Source organism: Curcuma longa, chromosome 4 (genome assembly GCF_044706935.1).
Source record: "Curcuma longa cultivar G26 ecotype Majalengka, Jawa Barat chromosome 4, ITB_CL_G26_1.1, whole genome shotgun sequence".
NCBI classification, from domain to species: Eukaryota; Viridiplantae; Streptophyta; class Magnoliopsida; order Zingiberales; family Zingiberaceae; genus Curcuma; species Curcuma longa.
Window position 1 is genome coordinate 10,321,155 of NC_133864.1, and position 25,135 is coordinate 10,346,289.

Genomic DNA, 25,135 nt, shown 5'->3' on the forward strand with positions numbered 1-25,135 from the left:
TAGTCAAAATCTCAAAATGTAAGTCGAATAGACAACATGAAAGTTAATAATTATAATAATAAAAAATAGAGGCTTAAATTTATAGTTTTTTATAATTTTGTAAGTTATTTCAAAAAAATAATCACTTCTATTAAATAAAACTAATTAAAAAAAAAAAATAAATTTGAGAGACCTGCGAACGCAGGGACCTCCTCTCAGCTAACTTCTAGGGCACCCAACGCGAGCCCACCACTCCTCTCCGGCGAAGTCAACCACCCACCCATCCATGTCCCACCACCGCCCTCCTTTTCCTCTGTAGTGTAATCCCACTGGCTGCTTCCAAGGCTTCGGTTTCTTCGCCATCGCCAGTCAGGTACCCAATCGAGACTTTTCGAGCTACGCGAATCTCTCCAGGGGGAGGAAGAAGAGGAGGAAAAGAGCTGCAAGTCGTTCCATGGGACAAGCCTTCCGCAAGCTCTTCGACAGATTCTTCGGTCCCGTCGAAATGAGGGTCTCTCTTCCGTCTCTTTTGATCTTAAAAATCGGAGCTTTCGTTGTCCAGGCAAATGATTCATGAGTGCGTAGTCTATTTTAGTTCTATGTGATTGGTAGGGTTAGCAAGATTCGATTTTCTGCTAGATACTTAGAAACGTGATAACTTGGAAGATGTTTTACGGCCGAGTAAACAGATTTTCGATACAGATTTTGGAGAAGGCAAAAGGGTATGCATAGAAATGCACATGATCTATCGTAGCCAAATCCAATTATTTAGCAATATATGTAGGCTTTAAGCTACTTCAAGAATACACAGAAGCTTGCGTAGAGTGATATAATCCATATTTTCCATCAGTTTAGACTTTAGAGAAACCTGTCCTGTGATTTATATTGATATATCAGCTTGACAGCTTGTGGAATCTTGAACGGAGCCAGAAGGTGCCCACAAGCCCGCCGCAACCTCGTCGAACATATCAAGGTTCAGAGGGGGAAGGATTGGCAGCTGAGGATCAATTGCAGATGATGGAGAAGCTGACTGGTTAGCTAGGGTAGCAAGGAGACTTCAGTATAACAATTTGGTGTCCTGAACACCGTCGTTTATGGTTAGAGTTAAGTAGAGAGGAGACTGCTCTTATAGAAATGAGGAAGATTGTAATGGTAATTAATCAACTGCATTCATAAATTAGGCCGTGCCATGGCTCCTTGTGCCCAAAAGAAGTGATGATATATTTACTACGAAAACTGTGCTTTTGAAAAATTGAAGCATGATAAAATTTCCTAGTTCGTAAGATGGATAAGTAAAATGACTTCATCCGTTATCCCCCTCTTTCAGTAGGTATTGCTTTGTTAGTTCTGATTGCACATGGAATCTGACATCATACATGATTCTTTTCATGTGTGTTCATTTGATGAATCAGCAATTCGGCATGGAGAATATCTGTGACTTTCTGAATCTACACTTGCAGGTTGCTATGCTTGGATTGGATGCAGCTGGTAAGACAACCATTTTGTACAAGTTGCACATTGGAGAAGTTTTGTCAACGGTCCCAACTATCGGTAAGTCGTCTTTCACTGTTATATGTAATAGGCAGTCTGCATAAACTTATGATATCATTTTTCTTTTTACAATTAACCAAGAAGCAATGAGTAAAAGATCTGTGTTTGTATCATTCATATTGATGGAAGTTAGGCGGGATTAGTAGTCTATCAAAGTGTTTATGAAACTGGATTGCAGACTGGTAATTTCCTACTTTTCAGGTTGAACTGGGCAAAAGTCCAGTTCTACCAGGATCTCCCCGCTACTCAAACTTTATGGTTTCAAAGTCTTCTCTTCCAGTTCCTAGTTTAACTGGTTGAACCATCCAGTCCTATCCACTTTTGAATATACGTGTCTAGCACGGGAAGAAATTGTTTTACTTGAAGTCATTTTGCCATCTGCATAGATGTAAATAAATCAATACTAAGTGGAAGTTCATATTCATCTTGAACTATCTCTTGAACTTATGCGAGGTATTGCTTCATAACTTGATCCTCTTTTATTCTTTCCTCTTTATCATCTTCTTTTTGACCTTATATTTTAACTTAGATGAGGCTGGATAAATGGATCCTATATCGCCCTTCACCCCACTCATTATTTTCTGATAAATTTCCATGGTTAAAATTGATACCATATTAGTAATTACAATATATTGCTGATAGATATGTTTGCTAACTTTATTACTTGTATCTTTGCTTGTGCTACATCTTTGTCCTTTGATGTAAAAGATCTCTTGCTTCATATGGTTCTCTTCATGTATTATTTATTTGCCTATGATATTTGGGTCTTCCTACTATGTTTTGTTCTACTTCATAGTGATGATATTAATATGATCCTTCTTCTCTTTGTTCGCTATGTACTTAATTTAGAAGATATAATTGGAGAGTGTTTATGTCCTCTATTTCATTGTTGATGTTAAATGTCTTTTATCTATTCCCAGGCTTCAATGTGGAGAAGGTCCAATATAAGAATGTAGTATTTACAGTGTGGGATGTCGGAGGACAGGAAAAATTGAGACCCTTATGGAGGCACTACTTTAGCAACACTGATGCACTGGTAATTTGTCATTCTTCATGTTCTAGTTTTAGTATTTATAAGTGGTACTGGTTTAGTGTTCATTAATATTGAGATATCTGACAATTTTGAGTGTTGAAATTGATCCTACTTTTGCTTGTTTGGAGCACTAGTTCGATCCAACTTGCTAAAGTATTTTTTTATCATCCACCTTTTTTATGCATATTGTCGACGATTCGAAATAATAATGCCAATGGCAATTTGGTGTGCATCCAATAGACGATAAAATGAGAGGAATAAGTTAAATTATAAGGACATGTTCAAAGGCAACTATAGATTCTATAATTAGTAGAGTTGGATCAATTAGAGTGAAGGCATATGGTATCGAGGAGGATCATAAAAAATTGGGTATTTTTTAAAATGCTCCCAAGGTTTACTAGCTTTTATCAAAATTCCCTCTGAGGTTTGGTTAATATTAAAACGCCTAGCAAGGTTTTCATTGTGTTGTTAAAATGCTTCTTATTTAAAACTAAAATACCTATTTTACCCTTCTAAATTACCACCTAAATTATTCATTTGTTAATGGAGAGGGGTATTTGGAGGGCATTTTGGCATAAATGATCAACATTAGCAGGATATCAAGATTCTTTCTCAAACTTTTGTTATGATTAATGAACCTTTAGTTTCAATTTTTTTTCTTGTTTCATATATTAACCATCTGTTGAATCACAGATTTGCTTTACATTGAGTAATCACTAATAATTCTATTGTTGTTTTTGCTTTCAGATCTATGTTGTGGATTCTTTGGATAGAGAAAGGATTGGAAAGGCCAAAGAAGAATTTCAGGTATGGAGTGTAAGGATCGAGGATATCATGATTTAGCTTCTTCTTCTTCTTTTTTTTTTACCTTTGTTAAATTCTGATAAATGGTTTCTTTCAGACTATCATCCGAGATCCATTCATGTTGAACAGTGTTATATTGGTTTTTGCTAACAAGCAAGACTTGGTACGCAGGCAATCTGATTTCCATCATATCATCCTTAATTTATACAGCTTATTTCTATTACGAGTTACGAACATCCATGTTTATTTTTGTTGACAAAAAGTGGGACTTCTTCCATGTGAAAAATGCACAAAAAAGAGGAAAAAAAGTTCGAGCATGTGAAGATTATACAATCAATTTGTATATGGACAATATATGAAGGTCTCTTACGAAATAACCAAAGGCACAACTTGTATTACCTTATTGGATGCTCAATGGCTGAATAATTTATGGCAGCTATCCTGCTTGCCAACATTCTTCCTCATCAAGTGCTTGTTCAGCGATTCTCGAGCAATGATCTATTAACTCGACTCTTTTCTCTTGAGCAGTATTTCCTTGGCGTAAAGAGAGATCATATCTTATTGACTCTTTTTAACATTTTAGTACTTTCATCTTAACTATCTCAATGTATCCTCATTTTCCTTCTCCATATGCTTATGTACTTCATGGGTATCTGTAGAGTTTGGGATTTTGAACTCTTGTATCTCTTGACTATATTCTTTTCTTAATTCTACATTCAGATCTCATAAAAATCATTGAAATTCTCCTTCCAGCTCTTCCTTTCAATGTTTTCTACAGATCAACCTCTGTGCCAAAAGCCACTTTGTTGTGGTTGTTCTTTTCTGAGCTATTTTTATATTCGTCTATGCGAAGATAATGTAGATTGACAATCTTCTAGGTAGATGCTGTATTCAGTGCTGTACCAGAAGATCACATCCTCATCCTGGTTTTGCTTCTTGTTGTGTCTTAAGCTCAGTGAAACCTTCTTATTATGGTTGTCCAATTACATCATAACTTCTCGATAATCTTTTCGTGTTACATGCACTTTCTCCATGGATTATACTGCAATTTACATGTTAACTTCATTTTCTCATTCAGAGAGGCGCGATGACTCCAATGGAAGTGGCTGAAGGGTTGGGTCTCCATGATCTGAAGAGCCGAATTTGGCACGCGCAGGGAACCTGTGCCCTTAGCGGAGACGGTCTGTACGAGGGACTCGACTGGCTAGTGTCAGCCCTGAAGGAGTCCCAGGTGCCTGGACGACATCTGACTTGATCGGGTTGCGGCTCCTTGTTATGATCACAAGGTTAAAGAAAGAAAATTCAATCCCCAAGATTGTTACTCTGTATAGATAGTGTCCTTGGTTTTGTAGAGGATGTTGTACAATGATTCATACACAATTTGCTTCGAATGATGCTGAAAGCTGTGGTTTTCTTTTATTTTGAGATATCAATATAAATAATTCATTGGTTGACTTTGATTGGTATGTAGAATTAATTATATTTTAAAGCATTTTTCCTTTTTTTCAGTAAAAAGATTCAATCATATTGAAGTTGTTTGTTCTTAGTTTAAAATTTTTAATTGTAAATTGCTTCAGCATTTTTGTGCAATTATTATGATTATCATTAAATCTTAATCAACCAATTTATGTAATAATTTTTGCTAATCTCCTTCTGATCAAACCGGAACCGGTTCGAGCTAGTAAACCGAGGGAATCTTGCTGCGGTTCATTCCGCAAACCGGTTTCCAGTCGGCCAAATTATCTGGACGATCGGTAAAGCAGACTCGAGTTTTGTGCCTAATCCTAGTTGAAATTTCAGACAATCGGTTCAATTTGAAAATTTTCCTAAGGCGAACCCGGTCTAATCTTTAAACCATCGCCATATCTCTCCATATATATTTGATATACTGCGCGATGATTTCCTACGTGCCCGTGAGCGACACGGGATCCACGTCCATCATGCGATCGCGCATCAGATCTGACCGTCCAAATGTAAGAATACACAGTGTTCCGCCCCGACTTTCGCCGCTGCCGCCGTCCTCGTCGCGCCGTCCGGCCACCGCCCCAGTCACGATCGACGTGCCGCTCACCGGTGCGTCGGCCGACGTCGGATTCCGGTCGAATTGTGGCCAGAATCCAACGCAATTTGATCAGAAACGGCGCGCGCCACTCACGCCGATCCTTCTTCGGCCGGTCTCCGATCGCGATTTGGCCAGAATCCGACCGCGATTTGGCCAGAATCCAACCGTAATTTAGTCGGAATCCGACGCGTGCCACTGCCGACCGCATTCTGGCCAAATTGCGCCGGATTCCGATCACAATCCGGTCGGAATCCAATGTCGGCCGAAGCGCCGGCGAGCGATGCATCGATCGGGCCCGGGGCGGTGGTCGGCAGTGGCCGGACGGTGCGGCGGGGGCGGCGGCAACGGCGGGGTCGACTATGTCGCTCACGGGATGGCGCAGTATATCATTTATCATATCTCTATGTGGCGGTTGGCTTAGGGCTATTTTAGAAATGAGTGAGTGCTTTGATAAATTACAGTAAAAAATTAAAATAAAATAAAATAACAAAATTCCTAGCAAACCTACCTGGTTTTGTTTCTGTTAGGACCACCAAACCGGTCCGAACCCGTACACGGATAAGGGCGAGTCTTTTATATGTATTTTTTAATTAATTAATTAATTAATTTTATTTTTCCCTCTTATCGTTGCGCTCCGATGCGGTGAGATTAGGGTATCCTCGCACCACCCGCGGGACGGCGGGAGAGGCAGAGAAGAGATCGGCGATATAACTGGAGCTACGAAGTCACCGCCGTAGCAGCAAGTAAGCGCCCCCTCCTCGTCGTTCGATCTGTCTCTTCCATTAGGTTCGATTTCCCCAGGCACTTCTGCCATCTTTAGGGTTCCTTCGAAGTTTGTCGATATTTAGCTGTTTTTTCTTGCTCTTGCGTTTACTTATGAGATTTTTTGTAATGTTCTTCAGTCTTCGGTTGATTGAATGCCGGGAAGATTGACTTTTGGCCTGTCGTTTATTCGATTTGATGTTTTTCTTTAGGTATCAGTGGACCGGAGGTGGGAAAGTTTGTTTCTTGTTGTGTCTTAGTTCGATTTGATGTTTTCCTTCAGGTATCAGTGAATTGCGCGTGGGAAAGGTTGTTATTAGTGTGCCTGTTGTTGGATTTGGGGTTGTCTTCAGGTACCGGTGGATTGAGTTAGGAAAAGAACGTTTTTTTTTTCTTTTGATTTGAGCTAAAGTTGCTAGCTTTTCATCGATCTATGTGTTTCTGCTTCTTTACTTTTAAAAGAATCGTGTTTCTTTTCTTGAAATTCTTGAGCATGATCCAGGATGATGAATGGTAATCCCCACGGTGACAATGGATTGATAGAACACCAAGTGAACATCGAGGATGATAGCATTAACTTCTGGACGACATTGGGCGTAAGTCCTCAAGTGCATGTTGTAGAGACTGAGCATCACCTTGTTAGTCAGCATCACCACCACCATATAGAGCAGCCGCAGCCGCCTCAGCAGCATCAACAGCAGCAACAGCCTTTGGAGCTGTTGGAGCAGTCCGTTCGAAGAGAGCTTTTTGCGGTGGAAGCTGATCCAAGACTAGAACCTTTTGTTGGGATGGAGTTCGAGTCTGGTGAGGCTGCAAAGACTTTCTATATAGCTTATGCTGGACGTATAGGCTTCTCTGTACGCGTCGCTAGGTCACGGCGTTCAAAATGCAATGAATCTGTCATAATGCTGCGGTTTGTGTGCTCAAGAGAAGGGTTCAGCAGAGAGAAACGTATTATTGTTGGCAAGAAGACGAGGAAACGAGCTGCATCAATTCGAGAAGGATGTAAGGCTATGCTCGAGGTGATTAGAAGAGGAGATGAAAGGTGGGTGGTGACAAAGCTCGTGAAAGAGCACAATCATGAAGTTGGAATGCCAAGCAGAGTGCATTACATTGCTACAGAAGGAGATACGATGATGGATCCCTATATCGGTATGGAATTTGAATCTCTTGAGATTGCCAAGACATTTTATTATGCTTATGCAAGCCGCTTGGGATTTGAGGCTCGTGTTCGACAATCGCGCCGTTCATTGCATGATGAATCCCTCAAAATGTTGAAACTTGTTTGTTCGAAGCACCGCTACCATTCTGGAAGGGATAACGGTAATGACGACAACAAGAGGGTACAGATTCAAGATCTATCAAAAGAAGGTTGTGATGCATTATTTGAGATAATACGGAAGGATGGTGACGTTTGGATGGTTTCGAAACTTATACTGGAGCATAATCATGAGCTGAAGCCTTCTCCACCAAGCAAGGTTCGATGTGTTCGTTCACAAGGAGAAATACTTGTCATTGCTAAAAACTTTTCTGATACTCGCAATCTTCTATTGAACGGTCAAGACTCACAATACCCTAGAGAGATTCATTACAATGATTTGGGTCCAGAAGATGTGCAAAATCTGCTTGAATATTTCAAGAAAACACAATTAGAGAACCCTGCCTTTTATTATTCAGTACAGATTGAGAATAATAACTGCATGACCAACATCTTTTGGGCCGACTCCAAAGCTCGAATGGCTTACTACCACTTTGGTGATGCTGTCAGATTTGAGACTATGTACAGAAATGAGAAGGAGTTGATTCCCATTGTTATGTTCACAGGCGTGAATCATCATCTTCAGCCGATTATATTTGGATGTGCTCTGCTTGTAGATGAAACTGAGGCATCACTTACTTGGCTCTTGGAGCAGTGGCTTGCAGCAATGCCAGCAATGCCTCCTGTCTCATTGGTTACTGAACTAAATAGGACATTTTCATCGGCAGTTGCTAAGGTATTACCACAAACTTGCCATTGTTTTTGCAAGGTGAATGTCTTAAGCTCGATCCAGGAAGAATTGCCTGATTTATTCTCAGGGCATGTCCCTTTTGAAAGCGAACTTAGAGTATGCATCGACGAGTGTGAAACAGTTGAATCATTTGAGTCATGTTGGGATGCCATAATAAATAGGTATGGCCTGAAGGATAATACTTATATGCAATCATTGTACACTATCCGCCATCAATGGGTCCCTGTATTAACGAAGCAAACATTTTTAGCAGAAATCCAAGGGTCTAGAAGATACGAGATTTTAGACAAAGTTATTGAAAAATATTTTACAATGAAAACTCCTTTACGGGTGGCAGTTAGGCAATTGGCTCAGACCCTCGCGACTCAATATGAAAAAGAAGCACAAGCAGAGTTTATTACATTGTTTGAGAAGCCATTTCTGAGAACCGCCTCACCAATGGAAAAGCAGGCTGCTGGTATCTACACAAGAACTATTTTCGACAGGTTCCAGGAAGAATTTGTTGAATCTTTGGGTTATCACGTGGACAAGATAGATGACGGGCCAATAAGCAGCTATAGAGTAACAAGAAATGAGGAAGGTGACAAATTATACACTGTTGATTTTGATGCCTCTAGGAACAAAGCGCATTGCAGCTGTTCCATGTTCAAGTCTTCTGGGATATTGTGTAGACATGCTCTAAGAGTTTTTATAGTCAATGGTGTTCGTGCATTGCCTAACCATTACATCTTAAAGAGGTGGACGAAGCATGCCAAGAGTGGTTCTTTGTTGGATGATCACGGTGTTGAACTTAGAGCAAACACGGAGGACCCTTCTATAACACGGTATAACGATTTATCCCGTGACGCCATGAGATGTGCAAGAGAGGGTGCGACATCTGCTGAATTTTATACTGTTGCAAAGGATGCTCTTCAGAAGGCTGTAAATGAGATTGTGTCTGCGAAGCAAAAGCGTGGCCATCAAACTATGCATAGTTTCGTCTCATCACAGAAAAAACCAACAAAGAAGGTTGGAAAGATCACTGCCAACAAAGACGCCGCCAATAAGAACCTGAAGAAAGCACCCTCTTTGGTAAAACTAACGACAGATAACGACATCCGATGATTCCATAAGACGCGCAAGTACATATTTTTCAGATTTTATGGGCATAGTCAGCATAGTCATAGGTAGTAATTACCTCTTCTCATCCTCGAGGCTGCAGAAGGTGAGAAGATGAGCTTTTGTGTATCATATGCCATGTAAATTTCCTTATATAGCTCTTTGTTATGCACCGCCTTTGCTACTGAAAATCGTTTAAGGTATGTTGCAGATGTTTTATGATTAGAATGACCTTCTGGATAGTGAAACTGTATGTTGTGGATTGTTTTATGATGAAATTGTCGGCTGATCTTTGCTCTAGTTTTCTATATGCCTTGCTTTTTCTAAAACTCCATGCCCATGTTGTATTCAATTCTTGCCATATTCTCACTGTGCTCATGTTAAAGATAGTGCTGCGATAAAGTGATGCTAGTGGTTCTTTGGTAATCATATTTGCTTTTGATTCATTCGAAAGGACTTAGGAAGATGGGATGTAAAAAAAAAAGAATGCATCAAAAGTTGTTTGGTCGAACCAGTATTCATTTGTTTGTTCATCTACTTGTGAAACCTCATAAGCTGGTTTTAGTTTTCTTCACTGGATTGAATCTAATCTGTTTAAATTGCTTAACGACAGACCAACTCAAATTGAAAATTCCAATTGCAGGTACCTTGTCAAAGCTACTTAGCTTGACGTAAACTTGAGAATATTACAGATATTATATTTTGGTTCTTTTTAAACTAATTTAGTTTTTCAAAACATTCTGGCAGTACTATTACCTTCACAGAGTCTCAGGAAAAAAGAAAATACTATTGCTCCAATGTTTGCATGTCAAGCTCCCACAGAACACGCAGCATTATTGCCCAATAGAAAAAAAAATTTGCAAATTATACTGAATCAAGGGAAACTGAGGGAGCCTCCGATTTGGAAGCTAATGCCAGATGATTGATTGATCGATTGCAACACAAAGAACCGATGTACCAATTGAAAGGAAACCGCACCACAAAATAACAATCGTCGGAATCCTCCCTCTTTGTCTACACCCAGAAGCTGAAGAAAACAGAACCCAACAAGTTGCTCCACTGTGGGAGCAGCAACCCCTGGACCAGAGCGGGAAGGTGGGCATTGGTTCCTTCGATCAGCCAGAACTGCTCATTTCACCACCAATCAATGAACGTGATGCCAGAACACTTGTCCCATTGAGGGTCTGCACGATGAGCTGCCCTGCAAACAGCGATAGCGCTGGTAGGAAGCAATAGACAAAGATGAAGATGGACGTGAATGGGTAGATTTCCGACATTGAGATATGCAACCCTCTGAAGAATCTTCATTCTTGCATTGTAAGGGGAGAAGATCTCGACAGAGCCTATCTATTAAGTTCATTGGAGCTGTCCGGCGGAAGGCATCAGGCTTGGTTACACAATATACAGACTGCCAACCTCTATTATGCATCCTATAGCCAGTGACAACATGTTCAGTCTTATCTTCATACCAGCTTGAAATGACACTGAGAGCTTCAAGAACAGCAGATGCATCAAGAAGTTCCCTAGGAAGAGGCTGACGATCATACTTGACGGCAGGATGATCAGCAAGAGGCTCAGCAGCTGGCATGGAATCGATGAGAAAAGATGGATTTCCAAATTTTTGAGAGAAGGTGGACATGGGCCATTTCATCATCCTTATAATCTCCCACCAGCGCTGCAGCAACCAGCGTGATGCTTTGGACCTAGGAGGATCAAAGCCATAAAGGGCAATTCGTCGGAAGAGGCAACCAGTACCAACATAAACTGGACCTTGGAGTCCATCAGGTGCTCGCATGTTCACACCAAAGAAGATTGTATTGTTGCTGACATGACGATCAGAGGGGTCAAAACTGAGGAAATTGAACATAGCAAAGCCGATCACCATCTTGGTCCATCATGAAACATATGCCTTCTCGGATAAAATGTGAGTTATCGATATACTTATTACAGTCCAGGTCGAGAATGAAAGGACCATTCGACATAACTGCAGAGGCACAAAGAAGCGCATTCAAGGTTCCGGCCTTTTTGTTGTGTTCATACTCTGGGTGCTTCTCACAAGAAACATAGACCAGCATAGGCAGACGCATATTGATGCCTGTGAAATCTAGAGACGCAGCCTCTTTATAATGCTTCGATTACCTAGAACATAAACAGATTTTCAATTTTTGGATTATGTAGAGAGTAGCAATTATTGGAATCAAGAGAGTAGACAACCAGAATAGACATTGACATTGTGTTTGGCAATACCATGTTAGCAGTAAACAAAGATAGTACCCTCTACCTATACTTATGATTCATTAAGAAAATAGAAAATTAAAAAAAAAATAAAGAAAAAAGGGTGTTGAACACCAAGATCCATACCCCTAACAAATACTTGTAGGGAAGTTCAATCAACGAACGTTTCAAACTTGATTGTTACCTGTGACTGAATCCCAGCAACTAAAATTGTCGAAGTAGGTTGATTATATATTGTTTATTGTTTCTATCTAGCCATCTGGAGTTTTCGCCAAAGACCAGAACCATATTGTTTATTGTTTCAAAACATTGTTGTTCTGCGAAGGACGGTGTCAACCGCTCCAAGGAGGAGAAGGAGAAATGGGAAAAGGGGGGAGGGTGTGGATACTCCCTCACAGTCGCTTGAGAGTTTTAGGTAGTAGAAAGATAGTTGAGCTTAGCAAAGAATCACATACCAAAGGTGGAAGATACTTAGACCTGGGGAATGGTCACTGATGAATGATGGAAGATGATAAAGGGTCAAGAAACTTGGGGAAGGGCCATGAACAAACGTTAGAGGAAGCTCGGGCTCATGTTAAGGATTCATAGAAGATGCTGATGATGATGGAGGAACAATATGAGTTGCTAGATCAAGTATTGGGGTATTAGAGCTTCTCACACGTCAATTAGCAAGCCAAATGAAAATTTTGGCTTGTGGCAACCGACACGGCTAGAGATTTGAAACACAAAATTCATGCAACTAATGAATTGCCATTATCTAACTGAAAAAACAAAAGTTCAGTGCCCAGCTTGGAACCCTACACTCAAAAGATTAACCAGTGTACCCAATTCATATCAGATCCAATCCACTCCAAGTAAAGCACAAAAGAGTAAATTCATATTCGAACAGATGAGATAAGGTTAAACTACAAGTAATTATAAAATACTGAACTAATTTATATGCAGCAATACATGGTAAAGTAAGTAAAAGATAAAAAGTTTATGCAGCAGAAAAGTAATACCTGAATCATTCCAGCATGATGACCATAAGTATGCGATGAAAATGGATTATGCCATTAGACATCCACGTAGCTTTAGCAATCTCGATGGATTCTTTAGCAACCTTTCTTTGCAGTTCCATTGCTTTGTTCACTTCCAATTCATGGAATGCATCAGATCACCATGTAATTGACTCAGACAAACCATCTATCTGAACTTTGAAATTATCATACTCTCTCTTTAATTGTCTCCGGTCATTAACAAAGTCCGTATGTTTCTTATTTCTGTATGATCTTGCTTTGAATTAAAGTACATTTCTAGATTTTTATACTCAATATCGTGTTTACAACAAAAAAGAACCCAGAGTTTGGCAAAAGTAGCAGCCTCGGCCTGTCAGCCATAGCCTCAAAAGCCAAAATGTCACCACCATCATCAGAGACATAACAACATAATTTTTCAATAGAATAGTCAACGGCAAGAATAGAAGGTTATGGTACCATAGTCATATGTACCTTCTGTTTCAAAGAGTGTAGGGTAGTCCTAGTCAGTAATTTCTCTTTGTAGAACGTGAGCTTGAAAATTAGTGATACAAGGATAGTGAAAATTCCTAATTGAGAGAGCTGACGTATAAATGGCAACCAGTTACTTGAAAATTGAATATTCTAGTTGTAATATACAATTAATAATTTTTTTATATTTTTAGGTATTTTATAATTTTTTTATTGGTTCCTTTTCATAAGAAAATATTGATTATAGCTTTCTTGGTTTAGGCTCTCGGGCTGTTTTTTAAGTGGAAAATCACACAAAAATGAGGATGCAATTTGGCTGTGGGGGATATCTATTGTATGTGAGTTCTGATTTGAATTCTCCTGGCTACTGAATCACTTACCAAAGTTGTTCCCCATAAATCATGTAGCTATTACGATTACAATACCCAGAAATATCTATTGTTTCCGTAGCCGATTCAGAGAAAGAACCTCCACTTAAAATTGCAAATACTATACTTTCTATTCTTGCAGTTAACTATCCTATTGAAAAACTATGTTGTTACGTTTTCGATGATATTAAAGAGAGAGGATGATGATTTCAAAGTTCGGATAGATGGTTTGTAAGGGTAATCCCCATCAGAAGTCCTGGTCATCATCTTGCAATCTCTCTTTGTAGTTGTAGGATGTGAGCTTGAACAACCCTGTTATTGCTGAACAGCATTTCTTTTACGAAGTACCGGACGGTCAAAGTAAGCAAAACGGACGGAGGATGGGGCGAGAGAAGGGTCTTCGACGGGAGATCTCTGGCCACCGGAGAGTAGCACGTTAGGGTCGGCGGTGGTAACGGAGAAGAATGCAGAAGAGCAAAAGCCTTCCGCGACCCAACCAAAAGCACAAAGTTCAAACGAAGATAACCAACGTTAAGATCGCTGACCTTGGAGTCCGACGAAGGCCACGGAAGAAAAGCGGACGGAGATGGAGCAGGAGTGAGGCGTTCGCCGAGATCACGTTAGGGTTCCGAGGTTGCGATGCGATATAAAAGGAAAGCTTATCCCACGCCAGGATAGAAATTTTAAGCGAAAAAACGATCTTTTAAAAGAAATATAATTAATTTTAAAAATGAGTAATTTTTCTTTAAATAAATAATATTTATGAAAGAATCGGGTTTTAAAAGAAATTAATTAATTAAAAAGAATAAAAATATATAAATAAAAATATTTTAAAGAGCACATGATTAGGGTTTGGCGGTTGTGATGGAGAAGAAAAGTTTATTTCAGTCCTTTTAAAAGAGTGACAAAAACATCGGAGAAAGAAATGATCTTTAAACAGGAATATAATTAAATAAAATAGTAAAGAAAATAAAATAAATATATTTTAGTTTTTCCCATAAGAAAGGAGCACGTCATTGCAGATGCAATTAAAGAAGTCAAAATAATGATAATAATAACAACACATATTTATTTTTTAAAAGTTTAATTATAGAAAAAGAAACAATTTTAAATAAACATTTTAAATAAAACATTGTACCATAGTGAGTTTTTACACGCCATCCACTTGCAATCTATTTCACAATAACATGGCAAAACATGAAGTGATTGTTCTTTTAGACAGCCATTTTCCATGCATAGAAAATTAAAATGGAATGGAACCTATGCTAAGAGTTTTGATGGGGTCTCCGAAAAAATTTTATGCGATCATAGCTTCCCTCTCGACTGCTAAACACAAGAACTTCAAGAGAACATGATCAACAGGTCGAATTCGATATCAATTTATCCTGATATGCTCAATATTTAGCCTTCCAGCGAACTATGTTTAGAATTTCAGATCCATTTAGTTCAAATGGCACAAGGATCATCTTTATGGATTTAGTTCAAATGGCACAAGGATTCAGTCTGATTGGTATTCCATATCATCTTTATGGTGACTGACGACGATGATGTCTGTGGTTCCTGTGACGACGACGATGATGATGGTGGTGATCAGAATCATAACTGTCCGAAGTACTCGAGTTTGCACGGTGTCTCTTCTTATGCTTGGATGCTGATTTCTGCCTCTTTTGGCTATCAGATTCAGTGTCAGATGACAAAGAAGCTCGATGGCGATGCTGCTTCTGGTGCTTTCTGTCTGAATGCTGCCTCCTGCTTTCCCTACCGCCTTCTGAACCAGGTGATGAACCTTGCATTTTATGTTTCTTATTTTTGCTTGTCGGTGGTGGCTGCCTGCTATCCCTACGTGCTTCAGAGTCTGAAGATGAGGAAGAATCTGAAAGTTGGTTAGCAATCCTGCTCTTGGAGCCTCTCCTGCTTTCCTTGTGAACTTCAAAATCCGATGATAAGGACAGACCATCATCGTGCCAGTTCTTGCTTCTATTATGAGTTTCTGATGTTCGTTTCTTGTTCTTGCTTTTTTGCTTGGGATGCTTCATAGATTTTCCAGCAGAGATGTTGGAGAGAAGTGAGGGGATGCCTTCACCCAAAAATCCTGGAACCAAAGAAAAGAATGGCAGAATGTCGAGGAGTTAATTGACAAATTTGACACACACACATATAGGAAAAAGAAAAAACTATACCTCCATACTCATCGAATATGTCCTCTGCTACTATCTGCTGGTTAGGGTCATCTGGTCTGAAGCCACCCCTTGGGGGGCTCATGCCAGGTTTCTGCTTCAGTTCCCACTTCATAGGCTGAAGCAAATCACACATTATTTAATTGATGCAAGAAGAATTGCACAGCATCGTTATGAAATTATGTAAGCTAAAAGCAATTTGAGCCCGCACAAGGGTCATGGATCAATCTTTTGTGCGGAATATAGAGTTAACACGATAAACCAACAAATGCCTTAGCTATATATCCATGATAAGTTTAACTACTTGCAAATGAATCAAAGAAACAAATATGTATGGTGGGCACATGTTCCTCTACCTGTCCGCATTATATCAACCTTCTGAAGCTTAATCATAACATAATTCAAAGCAATGCAGCGTGGCGAGCATAAGCATATATTAATAAGAGCAAACACATTTATAGATTCGTCAACCACCAAGTTTCTTTAATAGTATTTCAAACTGTGGAATATCTTGACTTAGTATTTACTGAAGACCATCCATAGTAAACCTAGCAAATGTAGCAAATTGGTGGTTATGATGCATTAAAGTGGATCGCTATAGGTTATCTTCTCTGAAGAATGGAAAGTTTTAGTCTTTCAATGCCACTGTCTTTCATTTGGAAGATAAAAATAGAGAAAAATAAAGGAAATGTCATGCTTGCCTCACTCGAATCTGTCTGTGCCATTATAGCTGTGAGAGGATCATCCCTCTTTAATCGACTCTCTTCATTGGGCATTATGACATCTTTCAAGGGGCATTCACGATCTCCACTTTGGTGGCCAAAAGTTCCACATCTTACGCATCTTACATTTCGAACTTCAACAGCAAATGGTTTTATTCTCACTGGCACCCCAGTCTCCAGCCTGGAAGATCAAACGAAGAAACACTACAATCGATCAGCAGAGATGATAGATCTGATCTGAAGACAACACAAGCAGGTGGTCAATTAACAGTAGGAAAGGAACATATTAAATGTTGCAATAACTCTACTCAACTCATGAAATTAAAGTTTACCTTGGGGCATTTTTCAACACTTCAAATTCTTCTTCAGTCGGTAAAGGTCGACCAAATACATCTTTTGGTCTTGGCTTCTTCTCTCTAACTGCCTTAGCTTTGGTATCAGGTCTACAATTAAAAGATAAATTCAGCAGGCAAGTTTGACAATTTCTGCTTGAGATAAAGGATAAGGAAAAAATAACTTGAAGAATTACATTGTTGAGCTGGTTCCTTCTGTAGGATTCTGCTCTGTGTTAGTTTGACCCAACCTCTTCTGCTCGTCTGCAATTTCTGCAGCTTTGGCACTTTCAGGGTTATAACCAGGTGGTCTTACATACATAAAACTCACAGCTTTCATCATCTCCACCTGAAAATGTAATTGACTTGTTAGACATCATAAAGATATTCCAACAAACATTGGGAAAAGTACTTGTCATCTACAGTATGGCTTTAGAATTTTTGAAAGTGTTAAAGAGCAAAGCTTTTTATCATCTTGCATGGTGGTAGATAACCTTGGTGAACAAGTAGGGAGCCTAAGATAGACATAAAATCATTGATTAATCATGAAATGAGGACCCAGACAGTCCTCACCTATATATGATAGCCTCAGAATCATAGTATACTCAACTGCCAGTGCTTTAGGACAGTTTACACTCTTTAATAAAAAAACAAACTTTTTTATTTTCTCACATGGTAGTAGGTCTTCAGATAACTAGCGAGGCTACTCTCTGGAGAAAGAGTAATCTGAACCCTTTGATTAACTGTCAAGTGAGCTAGGACACAGATAATAGGACCTTATACACATAAGCAGGTAAGACAGTCCTCATTTACTTATAAATGAAAGCTTTGGTAATTATATTTGAATGGGAGAAAGTAAACAAAAGAACAAACTTCAAAAAACAAAAACATGACAAGAGAAGGAATACAAGACAAATGAACAAGAATGAAAATCATACAGCAAACACCGAAAATGGCATGCAGATAGACCGAACTCTTAACAGAAGACCAGAATTAGAATACTGATCATCCCTTATGAGTCAGAGTAAATAGCATGTTTTATATTTTGGTCAACAATCAACTAAATCTGCAAGGAATTAAATAAATATGCCACCTAATTCATCACAGGATGACCTCCTTTCTTGTGCTCTCGTCAAAATGAGGAGCAAAAATGATTACATGCCACTATGCGATACATCATAACCACTTGAGTTGCCAAAGTATAAAAATGCACCGATGTTACTATGCTAGTCACGAATTTGACCCATTTACACAGCCAGCAACAGACATTGTACAGCAAGTATACTCGAGTATGTCATTTAACTCTATATCCAGAGTAAACAGGGAATAATAACCTTTTTCAGCACTAAAATGACTAATGTAATGAGTAATAGGCCAAGAGAAGCATAAACCAAAGATAGGAAACATGGAAGAGAAAGAAGTTTCACAAGGGACCGATACAAAAACAAGTTAACATCTTGCAGGTACCTTGTCAAATCTGCTTAGCTTGACTTAAATTTGAGAATATTCAGATTCATATTTTGGTTCTTTTTTAACTAATTTAATTTTCAAAGCATTCTAACATGTACTACAAGTGTTGATCAGGTGAAAATAAAGAATGAGAGAGACATACATACATGTATTTGGAATATCACATTTATCTATTGTCAGAATGATCTGAAACTTTTGTGATCATAATCATCACACTTTAGGCTATTTAGAAACTATACTAACATCTCAGTTGTGGTGTTTGAGTTTTTCTCGAAACTATAAGGAAACAATTATCTAGTGGCTGTGATGTAATGCGTATGAGAGGTTCTCAGAAAAAATATACAGTTCATCGTCAATTAGTATTGCTCCAATATTTGCATGTCAAGCTTTCTTTCAAAAGCTCCCTTTATCGAATGGACACCCAGTATTATTTTTAAAAAAAAGACCAACTGCAAGATAGAGTTATCACAAAAGGAAGCAAGGTTCTCAAACTGGTTCCCAAAGGCATAGCATTACTAGTAGAAACCAAAGGATGCAAAGCTCTTCCTTTATCTCTTGCATGAAACATCATAAACAGAAGCACTGAGAAACATCATTATCTAGCTACAACAACAAGCATTGAATCTCAACTATTTGTGGTTGCTTGCTTGAACAGCAAGATGATGTCATTAATATATTTGGAAATGTCATATCATTCTAATTATGCTAAATTGAGTCCTCTTTTGTCTATCGACTACACTGCTCTTCACTCCCTTGATTATAATCAGTTCAACATGTCTAACTATAAATCTATTTGGCTGTCTTCAGCCATATCCATATCATCTTAATTTCTTTCCTCTCTCTACTACTAGAGGCACATCCAATGTTGAACAAGACAGTAAGAGCAAGACAAGGTCGAGAAATGAGTTCTATTTTACCATCATAGTTCTATCAATTCTTTCGGATTTCATATGAGGAAATCATAAAAGATCAACAAGGCAATGAATGCAAAGACATATGGACGTATGAAAGTCTCTTAATAAATTTCATACTTTTTCAATTCATTCATATGTCTTAACTGTGAATTTTCCATTAAGATTAATCGAGTGAGGGTAGCTTACCTTTTCCTTTTCTTTCTGGGAAAAGAGGGCTGTTTGCCGGAAGAACTCTTGCTCCTGAGCAAACTGCAAAGAAGCAAAAAAACACCGATCGAAGTAAAACGCACGGAACCAATTCCTTGCTGTGAAGACAACACATAAGGCCAGGGCGAAGACGGCGGAGCTTGTGGCTGCTTACCTCCCGGGCAACCTCCTCGGCGCGGCTAGCTCGGTTGGCGTTGGTCTGCTCGGCGATCCACTTGCGTCGCTGGTTGGGGTAGGAGAGGGGGTGCCACGGCTTCTGGTTGAGGTAGGAGTGGCTCCATGCCGTGCCCGCCTTCGTCTTGTAGTCCACCTCTATCCCGCTCTCCGATGGCTTCTTCCCCAACCTCCCACTGCCACCGCCCGTGATGTCCTCGTCCATCTCGCTCCGCCTCGCTCCTCCGTGCGAGCTGAGCAAAATCGAAAACCCTAACTCGCTCAACCAATTCGCAGCAACAAGAAGAAAGGGAAGCAAGGTGTCCCCGAGCAATTAAGAAAAAACAAGGGGCCTTATCTCAAGATTACCACAATGTTCACTTTACCTTGGAATATTATGAAAACTTCAATTCACTCCCTGATGGTGAACTTAAGCTATTATTCATTTATGATTTTGATCCCTCTCCGAGTTTAAATTTATCAAAACATCCTTCACAATTTTTAAACAGTTATGATTTTCGCCCCTGGCTACAATGCAACAGCAACAGCGAATTGGCTCCGGAGCGACGCGTCGTTCATCTTCAAATTAAGTTCCGGTAAAATCTCGAGCGTGGCGGTTGCAATCAGATAGAAAGATCGGATGCAGGAAGTCGTTTTTTTGCGGTGAGTTTGGTTGGATTAAGAGAAAAAGATCGATTTTTGGCGTAGAAATTTTGATGAATTCAGTGGGTCAAAAGATGTTTTTGGAAAAATAAGATTTTTTTTTGGCGACTTGCGAATTTGTGATAGGTAATAAAAGCTTTCTGTAATCCATAATTTAATCCGTAATAAAACCACAATCCAATCCCACAACGCCCAAGCCGCCGTCCCTCTCTCCCCCCTCCGATCGGAAGGCGAACAGAAGTAGAAGTGATGGCTCCTCCCGAGGAGACAGAAGCCGCGGCGGCGATCGAGGAGGAGAACCTTGCCGTGAAGGCCGGCGACGACCTGCCCATCTCCACCATCCTGATCATCATAGGTACGGGACGAAACCGTATTTCTGCCCTCAATTCGAATGTTGGTTGTTGATTTTGGTTGTGTGGGCTTCGGATCCGTAGCTATGCAGACGGAGGCGCTCCCCCTGGTCGCCAAGTTCGATCTTTCTGAGGATCTTGATCGATCAGTGTGAGTTCACTTCTACAACCTAGTTTATACCTTAATTTTGGCCTATAAGAAAGCATAACGTGTAGTTCCTCTGTCGATAAGGATAAATTTTGTGAAAGTAAATGCTTAGATTGATCGATGAGAAGGGTGATGAAGGGTGAGGCCATGCCATTAGTCACAAATAATAACCGCAATGTGATGGCCTCAGCACTTACTCTTTGTTGATGCAAAAATTTAATGCTACACATACACATAACGTTCGATGTTTTTGCAAAAGCTTTGTATAATTGGTCTAGCTCTCACATCATTAACTGCTTTAATATTTCTAATACACAGTTATGAGAATTAGAGTGGAATTCTATTTTCAACAGGTTTCCCAAAGGTGTTCCATGGGTTCGATATCATGGTACTTACAAAGGCTTGCATATCAATCTAGTTTGGCCAGGGAAAGATACAGAATTGGGTAAACTCTCTTCTGTTTCAGTTTTCTTAATTCATATGTGATGTTGGATAGTTTATTTTACCTCTTAATGAGATGCTTTGTTGTTATCAAGGCACTTCTGTTTTAGTATAAGATTTATTGTTTGGTAAATGAGAATGAAAGTCAAAGAATGAGATCCTTGTTTGTTCTAACAGTAGTTCAGTAGTAAATCTTTTCTTTGATCCCTCTTATGTATATTTACATGAGTGAACTATGCTGCATAGCTAGTTATATGATTTATTGTCATTCTAAAATTGTAAATATGTCTTATAGTAGCTTATATTGCAATTCTTTTTAGAGTTTATGGGTATTTATAGTTTCTACCAAGAATCGAGTTGGAATATTGTTCTTTTAAGGTGACGGAATTAATTCAATCGATAAATAAACTATGTGACTTGGATAAGGTTTGTGAAAATCTATAAGACACATAAGAGTTTGTTACTTTTAAAAAAAAAATTAGATCAATTGATTTCTGTGTTAACTATGCTCTAAGATGTTTCAAACTGAGGTGAAACTCAAGAACCCTCAGGTTAATGGTTCTAATCTACCACTTAAAACTCAAAGTTCTTACACTGTGTTTTCAACTTAGAGCAGCAATTTCTTTCTCTTCTCTTTTTTGTTGACTTTCGGTTGTGATTGAATTTTTCTACTAATTTCAGGTATTGATAGTGTTGGCACAGTATCAGCATCTCTCTTGACTTATGCTTCTATTCAAGCACTGAAACCAGACCTCATTATCAATGCAGGAACTGCTGGTGGCTTTCAAGTATGTTTCTCATATCATTCCTTGGAAGATCTGATTCTTAGCACTAATGGCATACTTGGACTTGTGACCCTAATTGTGAATCACTGACTTTTAAACCCTTTGATCTTTGTAGGGCTGTTACCTTCGCCAGCTTCTTTTATGCATTTGAGTAACTAGATCTATCTGTAGTCAAATTTTTTGAATACGGATGGCCCATCCAATAGTTATTTATCATTGTCCTAAATTCTTTTGTTCAAAACCTGTTTGACCTAATAACCCTTGGTAAGATCATACTCCTCTGAACCACTTCATCTTGGCTTTTTGAATGGACATCTTGCATTTGTATCACTCCATATTCCTCTCCACATAATCTCTGAAGGCCTATAAATAGTGTTTACCAATAAACATTAACAAATCAATTTGTTATTGCTGAATCACTTAATTTTTTTCTAGTGTTAAATTATAGAGAGTACCCATTACATGAGCACCTTTTGATGCAACATACAGGAAGTTATAGGTTGAAGGAGTTATGTTATTGGGTTTCTTGGGAATGTCTCATCGTTCATATTGAGGTTTAATCACATTTCTTTTGTGTCGATTTTCTACTTTCCAAACTAACATTTGGTTTCTGATTAGGACAATTATTGTTTATTAATACTTATAGCTGATATGACTCACCTTTGTCTTTCAAACTAAAATTTCAATTTCCTTATTATAACTTGATTGTTTTTGCCTGATGCTTACCTGTGGTGAACTTCTAAGAGGAATTTTTGTACCTTGTCTATATCTGTAAACGTGACAGAAAACAATCTACTGCTGTTAAATTTTCTTTTCTTCAGAAAAATTTACTGTTTTGGGCTTTCTTATTTCTTCACATGATTTGTTCCTCGTTGATTTTATTTGCACCATGAGAGTTGGACATCTGTTAGATTTAACATATAACTTTAGACCAATTGGTATGAGGCTTCCATGAACAATATCTTTTATCAGCAAGTCCTTAAAATTTAATGAATGTTTGTTTGTTGTATTTACCTTGGTATTGTTTCTGGCTTTCAGCCGATTGCTTTTGATTGTTATTACATCCTTGACAATCCAGGCAAAAGGAGCATGTATAAAAGATGTCTATCTTGTTTCGGATGTAGCCTTCCACGATAGAAGAATTCCTATACCAGTGAGTATTTGTGCTGCTATCGTTGCCTTGTACAGCTTGAATGTCCTTTCAAATTTTAAGTCTCTCCTCTGACCTATAAAACCATATTAAAATTGTTTGCTTTATTTTATGCATTTGAAATGTTAGTGCTTGTTAAGCTTGGTTGGCTTGAAGTTTTTCCCTTCAATCGTTTCTTTCAAGTCGGACATTTCTCACTACATAACCTTACAGTCCTTTGTCTGATCGCAAACTTGATAAAATGTTCTCTTATATTTATATGAAAGACTTGCAAAAGTTACCCTATCGCATTTGACTTTTCCCTCTCACAATTCTGCAGGTTTTTGATTTATATGGAATTGGAGCCAGGCGAACATTCTCTACTCCCTATCTTGCAAAAGAACTTGGCTTGAAGGTATTCATGTTATTTAAAGTTTTACAGTATACATCTGAATATAGATCATAAGCACCGCTTACCGACTCCTGTATTGTGTATATTTTTTCCCCATCTTCTGTGATACCGAGGCTCCAACTATAGAAATCCAAAGAAAAAATGTCAGCCAACTGTAATCGAAAGTGAATCTCCATTTACTGCATGCCTTCTCTCCCTCTCCCTCTCCCTCTCCCTCTCCCTCTCATGCTTTTGCTTCATCTTCTTGATTCCACACCTCAGCAAATCGCCTTGAACTGTCTTCCTCTTCACTCTTTTGCTCTCCACTATTCTTTTCCTTTTCTTCTCCAACCTTTTCGCCTTCTCCCATCGCCTAAATAATTTCCTCAGTCATTATGCAACAACAATGATAACCAAGTCTTATCCTACTAAGTGGGGTCGGTTATATGGATTTTCCTACACCATTAGATTCTATCTCCTATTATATCATCATTTATATTTAAATATATTTTATCCTATATTAACATTGATAACCAAATCTTTATTGGTCTTCCTCATTCAATGTGCATATTTATCATAGTTTGACATCGCCTAATTGAACCATTTATTGGTCGCTCATGTAGGCCTAAATTTAACTTTTTCGGTCTTCTTTTAATCATCTATAGGCTACCCCTATATTTTCCTCTCATTTATGCAGATTAAATGCCTTTCTGCTGATACCTAGTTAACAGACTTCTTTTAATCTACCTCAGGTTGGAAAATTATCCACAGGGGATTCCTTGGATATGTGCCCACAAGACGAATCATCAATCATAGCGAACGACGCAACTGTTAAAGACATGGAGGTAATATACTTGCCTAACGATCCATTTATCATACAAATCCGCAAGTTTGGTTAGACGTGTAACTTACATTGCTCACATGTCCTAAAACTTAGCAAGGGGCTTAAGGTCAAAGTTATCTTAACCTGCTAAACTTGGGACCTTGTAGTTTGCATATCGAACTTCTTATCGAAACCATCTTCTATGTACTAGAAATAGGGATTTAAAGCCTTAGAGATGAATTTGTACTGTACTGCTTCATCTGGACATTCCAATCCATGATTCATGTTTATTGTGCTTAGAGTTACCAAAAGGATTTCATTCTTTTTCTCAGGGAGCAGCAGTGGCATATGTTGCAGATTTATTCTCAGTCCCTGCGATCTTCCTCAAGGCTGTGACGGATATCGTGGATGGTCAGAAGCCAACCGCCGAAGAGTTCATGGAGAATTTGATTGCAGTCTCAGCTGCATTACATCAGACTGTAACTGCGGTGGTCGACTTCATAAGTGGTAAGATCCTCTCTGATCTTTGATGTTCGTCACTGTCGAATCGCGAGTAAGGCTGCAGTGTTTATGAACTACCTTGAGCTAAGTTTGCGACCGCCGTATAAGAGATCATTTGATTGTTACTTGTGATTCCAAACTTGTATGTTTATCAAACTTCATTTGAGTCATTAGTAATTCTGCCCTGTATGAGTAATTGATATATGTATTTTATAATAAAAAAATCTTGATATAATATGTGAGCAATAAATCCGTCTTAAAAAAGATTTATTATTTGATATGTTTTATTGTTAGTATTTGATTATACATCAAGATATCATTCAGTATTGGGACATAGTTGAGATGGAACATACTTTGTAGAAGAGATATCTCAGTAACTAATATTTTATTTTTGAGATGGATTTATCTTTATTTAAATTTATTATTATTATTATTCTTAATCTTGCGTTAAAGACTGAGTCTCCTCTACTTCTTATGAATAAGAGAATCTTTGATGAAAAGAGAGATGGAAAAGTGGAAGAGATCAAATCGTATGTGTATG

At 38.6% G+C, this 25,135-nt stretch overlaps 4 protein-coding genes and 1 pseudogene across 6 annotated transcripts; 3 read left to right on the forward strand and 2 right to left on the reverse strand.

The window, feature by feature from the left end:
• Positions 1-265: 265 nt before the first annotated feature.
• On the forward strand, positions 266-4,824 carry LOC141828016 (uncharacterized). Of its 2 annotated transcripts, none has more exons than XM_074715363.1 (6): positions 266-490; positions 1,440-1,530; positions 2,451-2,566; positions 3,311-3,370; positions 3,465-3,530; positions 4,446-4,824. In XM_074715363.1, exons 1-6 carry the CDS (start codon positions 434-436, stop codon positions 4,620-4,622), a joined length of 567 nt encoding a protein of 188 aa, XP_074571464.1. In that variant the 5' UTR covers positions 266-433; the 3' UTR covers positions 4,623-4,824. The 2 variants fall into 2 exon arrangements, with proteins under 2 accessions (XP_074571464.1, XP_074571465.1); XM_074715364.1 differs by lacking the exon at positions 266-490 and adding an exon at positions 887-1,082.
• A 1,262-nt stretch (positions 4,825-6,086) lies between these two features.
• Positions 6,087-9,589, forward strand: LOC141828014 (protein FAR1-RELATED SEQUENCE 5-like). Its single transcript, XM_074715362.1, has 2 exons — positions 6,087-6,172; positions 6,694-9,589. The coding sequence occupies exon 2, from the start codon at positions 6,695-6,697 to the stop codon at positions 9,302-9,304; it is 2,610 nt and encodes an 869-aa protein (XP_074571463.1). The 5' UTR covers positions 6,087-6,172; position 6,694; the 3' UTR covers positions 9,305-9,589.
• Positions 9,590-10,058: 469 nt separating this feature from the next.
• On the reverse strand, positions 10,059-13,097 carry LOC141828015 (cellulose synthase-like protein D2; annotated as a pseudogene).
• A 1,451-nt stretch (positions 13,098-14,548) lies between these two features.
• LOC141827755 (putative zinc finger CCHC domain-containing protein At4g19190) lies at positions 14,549-19,601 on the reverse strand. The gene is made up of 7 exons (XM_074715073.1): positions 19,365-19,601; positions 19,190-19,252; positions 16,817-16,968; positions 16,620-16,730; positions 16,267-16,468; positions 15,569-15,683; positions 14,549-15,480 (listed from the first exon to the last, which is right to left on the reverse strand). The coding sequence occupies exons 1-7, from the start codon at positions 19,587-19,589 to the stop codon at positions 14,915-14,917; spliced, it is 1,434 nt and encodes a 477-aa protein (XP_074571174.1). The 5' UTR covers positions 19,590-19,601; the 3' UTR covers positions 14,549-14,914.
• Positions 19,602-19,898: 297 nt separating this feature from the next.
• LOC141826850 (5'-methylthioadenosine/S-adenosylhomocysteine nucleosidase-like) lies at positions 19,899-24,874 on the forward strand. 2 transcript variants are annotated; one of them, XM_074714166.1, is made up of 9 exons: positions 19,899-20,026; positions 20,153-20,381; positions 20,461-20,527; positions 20,878-20,969; positions 21,647-21,753; positions 22,829-22,903; positions 23,220-23,294; positions 24,023-24,115; positions 24,426-24,874. In XM_074714166.1, the coding sequence occupies exons 2-9, from the start codon at positions 20,276-20,278 to the stop codon at positions 24,621-24,623; spliced, it is 813 nt and encodes a 270-aa protein (XP_074570267.1). In that variant the 5' UTR covers positions 19,899-20,026; positions 20,153-20,275; the 3' UTR covers positions 24,624-24,874. The 2 variants fall into 2 exon arrangements, with proteins under 2 accessions (XP_074570267.1, XP_074570266.1); XM_074714165.1 differs by having other exon boundaries at positions 19,937-20,381.
• The last annotated feature ends 261 nt before the right edge of the window (positions 24,875-25,135 follow it).

Excerpts from the sequence above, each read along its gene's own strand:
- LOC141828016 (XM_074715363.1), top strand. The coding sequence starts at position 434 with ATGGGACAAGCCTTCCGCAAGCTCTTCGACAGATTCTTCGGTCCCGTC. Across the intron at positions 3,371-3,464 it reads AGGCCAAAGAAGAATTTCAG|ACTATCATCCGAGATCCATT; the intron begins GTATGGAGTGTA and ends GGTTTCTTTCAG. Across the intron at positions 3,531-4,445 it reads TTGCTAACAAGCAAGACTTG|AGAGGCGCGATGACTCCAAT; the intron begins GTACGCAGGCAA and ends TTTCTCATTCAG.
- LOC141828014 (XM_074715362.1), top strand. The coding sequence starts at position 6,695 with ATGATGAATGGTAATCCCCACGGTGACAATGGATTGATAGAACACCAA.
- LOC141827755 (XM_074715073.1), bottom strand. The coding sequence starts at position 19,589 with ATGGACGAGGACATCACGGGCGGTGGCAGTGGGAGGTTGGGGAAGAAG. Across the intron at positions 16,969-19,189 it reads CCCAGAAAGAAAAGGAAAAG|GTGGAGATGATGAAAGCTGT; the intron begins GTAAGCTACCCT and ends TTACATTTTCAG. Across the intron at positions 15,481-15,568 it reads CATATTCGATGAGTATGGAG|GATTTTTGGGTGAAGGCATC; the intron begins GTATAGTTTTTT and ends CTTTGGTTCCAG.
- LOC141826850 (XM_074714166.1), top strand. The coding sequence starts at position 20,276 with ATGGCTCCTCCCGAGGAGACAGAAGCCGCGGCGGCGATCGAGGAGGAG. Across the intron at positions 22,904-23,219 it reads ATAGAAGAATTCCTATACCA|GTTTTTGATTTATATGGAAT; the intron begins GTGAGTATTTGT and ends ACAATTCTGCAG. Across the intron at positions 24,116-24,425 it reads CAACTGTTAAAGACATGGAG|GGAGCAGCAGTGGCATATGT; the intron begins GTAATATACTTG and ends TCTTTTTCTCAG.